We start from the raw sequence: 6,280 nt of genomic DNA on the forward strand, positions 1-6,280 counted from the left end.
TTTGCGAACGCGGCCCTTGCCTCGCGTTCGCGAAGCACAAAAATGTGCTGCTGAAAATTCCTCTTACGCGAATGCAAGGGTCCTCTCACGAACGCGATGACCAGCGATCCCAGGTCCTCACGAACGCGGAACCTCACTTGCGAACGCGTAGGCCAACACTCCAACCGTCTCTCTTCTTCTTCGCGAACGTGACAGCCTTCTCGCGTTCGCGATGCACACTGACCCCCAACCTTCGCGAATGCGATGAACAAATCCTCGCCTGCCTCCAGTTGCCCTTCGCAAATGCGGGAACCCCATCGGGAATGCATAAAAGGAAACCAGACAGTGCATCAGAAAAATTCCAGCAAAGTTCAAAGTCCAAAATTCAATCCGTTAACCATCCGAAACCCACTTGAGGCCCCCGGGACCTCAACTAAATACACCAACAAGTCCTAAAACATCATACGAACTTAGTTGAACCTCTATATCACATCAAACAATGCTAAAAACACGAATCATATCCCAATTCAAGCTTAATGAAACTAAAAAATTCCAACTTCTACATTCGATGCTGAAACCTATCAAATCAAGTCCGACTGACCTCAAATTTTGCACACAAGTCATAAATGACATAACAGACCTATGAAAATTTTTCAGAACTGGTTTTCGACCCCGATGTCAAAATGTCAACTCCCCGGTCAAACTTCCAACTTAAATTTCCTATTTTCGCCATTTCAAGCCTAATTTAGCTACTGGCTTCCAAATAATTTTTCGGACACGCTCCTAAGTCCAAAATCACCATACATAGCTATTGGAATCATCAAAACTTTATTCCAGGATCATTTACACATAGGTCGACATCCAGCCAACATTTTCAACATAAGTTTTAAACTTTGGAACTAAGTGTTCCAATTCATTCCAAGACCTTACCGGACCCGAACCAATTACCCCGACAAATTATATAACAACTGTAAAGCACAAAGTGATCAGTAAATGGGGGAACAGGGCTGTAATACTCAAATCGACCGACCGGGTCATTACATTCTCCCCCTCTTAAATAAACGTTCATCCTCGAACGGGTTTAGAATCATACCTGGAGCCTCAAATAGGTGTGAATATTTGCTCCGCATCTCCTGCTCAGTATCCCAAGTAGCTTCTCCAACTGACTGGCCTCTCCACTGTACTTTCACTGAAGCTATGTTCTTTGATCTCAACTTTCGAACCTGCCGGTCCAAAATGGCCACCGGCTCCACATCATAAGTCAAATTATCATCCAACTGCACTGTACTGAAATCCAAAACATGAGACGGATCTCCGACATACTTCCGAAGCATAGATACATGAAACACTGGATGAACACCCGATAGACTAGGCGGCAATGCAAGTTCATAAGCCACCTCTCCAATCTTCTTAAGTATTTCAAAAGCCCAATATACCTCGGACTCAAATTTCCCTCCTTACCGAACCTCATAACACCCTTTATAGGCAAAACTTGGAGTAGTACCTTCTATCTACCATGTAAGCAACATCGCGAACCTTCCGGTACGCATAACTCTTCTGTCTAGACTACACCGTGCGAAGTCGATCCTGAATCAATTGAACCTTCTCCATGGCATCCTGAACCAAATCATTACCCAATGGCCTAGCCTCACCCGACTCATACCAACCTAGCAAAGACCGACACCGTCACCCATATAAAGCCTTATATGAAGCCATCTGAATGCTCTATTGGTAGCTGTTATTTTAGGCAAACTCTGCAAGCAGCAAAAACTGATCCCAAGAACCCCCAAAATCTATAACACAGGCACGTAGCATATCTTCCAATATCTGAATAGTGCGCTCGGACTGTCCATCCGTCTGAGGGTGAAATATTGTACTCAACTGTACCTGTGTGCATAACTCTCGTTGCACTGCTCTCCAAAATTATGATGTAAACTGCGTGCCCCGATCTGAAATGATGGACAGTGGCACACCGTGTAGGTGAACAATCTTACGGATATAGATCTCGATCAACCGCTCCGAAGAATAAGTAGTACCATCTGGAGTAAAATGCGCGGACTTGGTCAATCGATCCACAATCACCCAAATAGCGTCAAATTTCCTCAAAGTCCGTGGGAGTCCAACTACGAAGTCCATGGTAATACACTCCCATTTCCATTCTGGAATTTCAAGTCTCTGAAGCAATCCGCCCGGTATCTGATGTTCATACTTCACCTGTTGACAATTTAAACACCGAGCTACAAATCCCACTATATCTTTCTTCATTCTTCTCCACCAATAGTGCTGCCTCAAGTCCTGGTACATCTTAGCGGCAGCCGGATGAATGGAATACCACGAACTGTGGGCTTTTTCAAGAATCAATTCACGCAACCCATCTATATTTGGCACACAAATACAACCCTGCATCCTCAGCATCCCATTCTCTCCAATAGTAACATCTTTGGCATCACCGTGCTGAACTGTGTCCTTCAGGACAAGCAATTGAGGATCATCATACTGGCGCTCTTTGATCCGATCATATAAGGAAGACCGTGAAACCACACAAGCTAGAACCCGACTGGGCTCCAAAACATCTAATCTCACAAACTGGTTGGCCAAGGCCTGAACATCAACTGCAAGAGGCCTCTCACCAACAGGAATAAATGCAAGGCTACCTATACTCACCGCCTTTCTGCTCAAGGCATCGGCCACCACATTGGCCTTCCCGAGATGATACAGAATAGTAATATCATAGTCCTTTAGCAACTCCAACCATCTCCGCTGCCTCAAATTTAGGTCTTTCTATTAGAATAAGTGCTGGAGACTTCGATGATCTATAAATACCTCACAAGACACACCATAGAGATAGTGCCTCCAAATATTCAATGCATGAACAATGGCTGCCAATTCTAAATCATGAACAAGGTAGTTCTTTTCATGTGGCTTGAATTGGCGCGAAGCATAAGCAATCACTCTACCTTCCTGCATTAAGACATACCCAATACCAATCCGAGAAGCATCACAATACACTGTATAAGAGCCTGAAGCTGAAGGCAAAACAAGAACTGGAGTTTTGGTCAAGGCAATCTTCAACTTCTGAAAGCTCTCTTCACACTCATCCTACCACCTGAATGGAGCACCCTTATGGGTAAATTTAGTCAAGGGCGATGCAATAGACGAGAAGCCCTCCACAAAACGATGATAATAACTGGCCAAGCAAAGAAAACTCTAAATCTCAGTAGTTGAAGATGGCCTGGGCAAACTCTGAACTGCCTCTATCTTCTTCGGATCCACCTTAATTCCTTCACTGGACATTATGTGTCCCAACAATGCCACCGAACTAAGCCAGAACTCACACTTAGAGAATTTGGCATAAAGTTTCTCCTCTCTCAGCCTCTGTAGTACAATAGTCAAATGTTGTACATGTTCCTCCTGGCTACGTGAGTATACTAGGATGTCATCAATAAATACTATGACAAACAAATCAAGATACGACTGGAATACACTATTCATCAAGTGCATAAATGATGTTGGGGCTTTGGTCAGCCCAAAAGACATAACGAGAAATTCATAGTGACCATAACGGGTCCTGAATGCCATCTTTAGAATACATAAATCTCGAATTTTCAATTGGTGATACCCAGATCTCAAATCAATTTTGGAGAAAACCCTCGCTCCCTGAAGCTGGTCAAATAAATCATCAATACGAGGCAAAGGATACTTGTTCTTGATTGTAACTTTGTTCAACTGCCTGTAGTCAATGCACATTCACATAGTACCGTCTTTCTTTTTCACAAATAGAACTGGTGCACCCCAAGGCAACAAACTAGGCCTAATAAACCCTTTATCAAGAAGTTCCTAAAGTTGCTCTTTCAATTCTTTCAATTCAGTTGATGCCATACGATACATAGGAATAGAAATGGGATGAATGCCCGACACAAAGTCAATACCGAAATCAAATCCCTATCGGGTGGCATACCTGGAAGGTCTACAGGAAATATATCTGGAAAGTCGTGCACTACCAGCACATAATCAATAGTAGTATTGTTTGCATCAACATCTCTCACAAAGGCTAAATATGACAAACACCCCTTCCTAACCATACGTTGGGCCTTCAAATAAGAAATTACCCTGCTGGGAACATAATTTAGAGAACCTTTCCACTCGACCTTAGGCAATCCCGGTATCGCCAACGTCACTGTTTTTGTGTGACAGTCCAGAGTAACATGACACGGAGATAACCAATCCATAACCAAGAATACATCGAAATCAATCATATTAAGCAATAAGCGATCCACTCTAGTATCCAGTCCTTAATAGTTACCACACATGACCGATACACACAGTCCACAATAATAGTATTGCCCACCGGCGTAGATACGCGAACAAGTGAAACTAAGGACTTACTGGGCATATCTAGATAACGTACAAAATATGATGAAACATATGAATATGTGGAACCAGGGTCAAATAATATAGATGCTTCCCTGTGGCACACTGAGACAATACCTGTGATCACTGCATCTGAAGAAACAACATCTGGCCTGGCAAGAATAGCATAAAATCAGGCCTGATCGCCACCTGATTGACTTTTCTCTCTAGTGCGACCTCTAGCTGCTTGTGCCCCACCCCGTGCTGGCAAGGCGGGTGGTGAATTAACTAGTGTGGGAGCCACAGCATGACTCCATTACTGAGTTGGACCTTCCGAAAAGCGGGGACAATTCCTCTTCAAATGACCCAAATATCCACACTCAAAACAACCCTTCTCGAACAATGACATTAAGTACTGAGGTGGTCCTCTAAAACTAGAATAACTACCAGAAGAACCTGGTAAAGATGAACCCTGAACTAATGGTGCACGATATGAACTTTGAGCTGGAAGTGCACTAAGAGAAGACTGACTCTGTCGAGCACTGTATGAACCATGACTAGCTGATGCGCTACGATGAGCTGGATGAGCCATCTGAGCGGGCCTATAAAGACGACCCCTACTGTGATAGGACTGTCCTCCAGAAAGAACACCGCTAGAATTACCCGGACCACGAGACCTCTTGGCCTCCCTCTCCTCACGCTCCTGAGTACGGACCATCTCTAGCCGTCCAACATTGTCAACCACCTCATCGAATTTAGCACCTGCTACATTCCCCAGAGTCATAACAAAATGGAACTGATGGTTGAGGCCATTAATGAACCTCCTGATCTTTACCCTCTCAGTGGGAACCAACCAAACTGCATGACAAGCTAATTCTGAAAATCGCATCTCATACTGAGTCACAGACAAGTCCTTTTGACGTAAATACTCGAACTGCCTGCGCAGTTCCTCTTTGCGAGTCTATGGCACAAACTTCTCCAGAAATAATACGGATAACTTATGTCATGATAGTGGTGCTGCACCCACTGGGCTGCTTCTCTCATAAGTCTTTCATCATCTGAAGGTTGCTACGGTCAACAAAAAGTAGTAAATGAGACCCCACTGGTCTCTAGAATACCCGCTATACGAAGCATCTACTGGCATCTGTCCAAGAAATCTTGAGCATCCTCTGAGTCAGTTCCACTGAATGTTGGAGGATGGAGTCTCCCAAACCTCTCTAATCTCTTTTGCTCCTCGTCATTCATAATAGGACCCACCTGGGCCTAAGCAGCTGCAACCGGCTGGACTAGTAGTGCCCCCCGTATCTGAAGTCCATGCACTACCTGCTTTGGAGTACGAGCGATAGGGGTATGAGTACCTCCCTCGGCCTGTGAAGTGGCTGGTGCGGCCTGGGCAGAAACCACCTGAGCAAGGCCAGTGCAAACAGTCAATATATGTGCTAAAGCCTCCTGAAGGCTTGGAATCACAATCGGCATAGCTGGTGCCTGAGCTGGTCCCACCGACTCAACTATATCTGGAACCTGTTCATGAGCTAGAGCAACTAGTGGTTCTATAGGTGCTACTCCAACTGCTATACGAGCTACACCACGACTTCTACCACGGCCCCGACCTCTCGCGGCCCTAACTGGTGGCACTAGTGGTTGACCGACGGTCGGGTAGTACGTGTCCTCACTATCTGTGAGAGAATAGAATAATAGAAATTTAGTTTCCGGGATCAACAAATTCTCATGACAGAATACAAGAAACTAAATGTTTTCCTAAGGGTTCGGCAACCTCTCGAAGATAAGTACAGACATCTCCGTACCGATCCGCAAGACTCTACTAAACCTGCTCATCACTCGTGAGACCTATTTAACCTAGGCTCTGATACCAACTTGTCACGACCCAAAATTCGCATGTGGTGATGGCACCTATCTCAATACTAGGCAAGCTGACACTCTCAATAAACTA

At 44.7% G+C, this 6,280-nt stretch overlaps 1 protein-coding gene across 1 annotated transcript; it reads right to left on the reverse strand.

Moving 5' to 3' along the window:
* Positions 1 to 4,645: 4,645 nt before the first annotated feature.
* LOC138907048 (uncharacterized) lies at positions 4,646 to 5,218 on the reverse strand. The gene has a single exon (XM_070197069.1). It carries the CDS (start codon positions 5,216 to 5,218, stop codon positions 4,646 to 4,648), a length of 573 nt encoding a protein of 190 aa, XP_070053170.1.
* Positions 5,219 to 6,280: the final 1,062 nt, after the last annotated feature.

Source organism: Nicotiana tomentosiformis, chromosome 1, assembly GCF_000390325.3.
Source record: "Nicotiana tomentosiformis chromosome 1, ASM39032v3, whole genome shotgun sequence".
Taxonomy (NCBI): domain Eukaryota; kingdom Viridiplantae; phylum Streptophyta; class Magnoliopsida; order Solanales; family Solanaceae; genus Nicotiana; species Nicotiana tomentosiformis.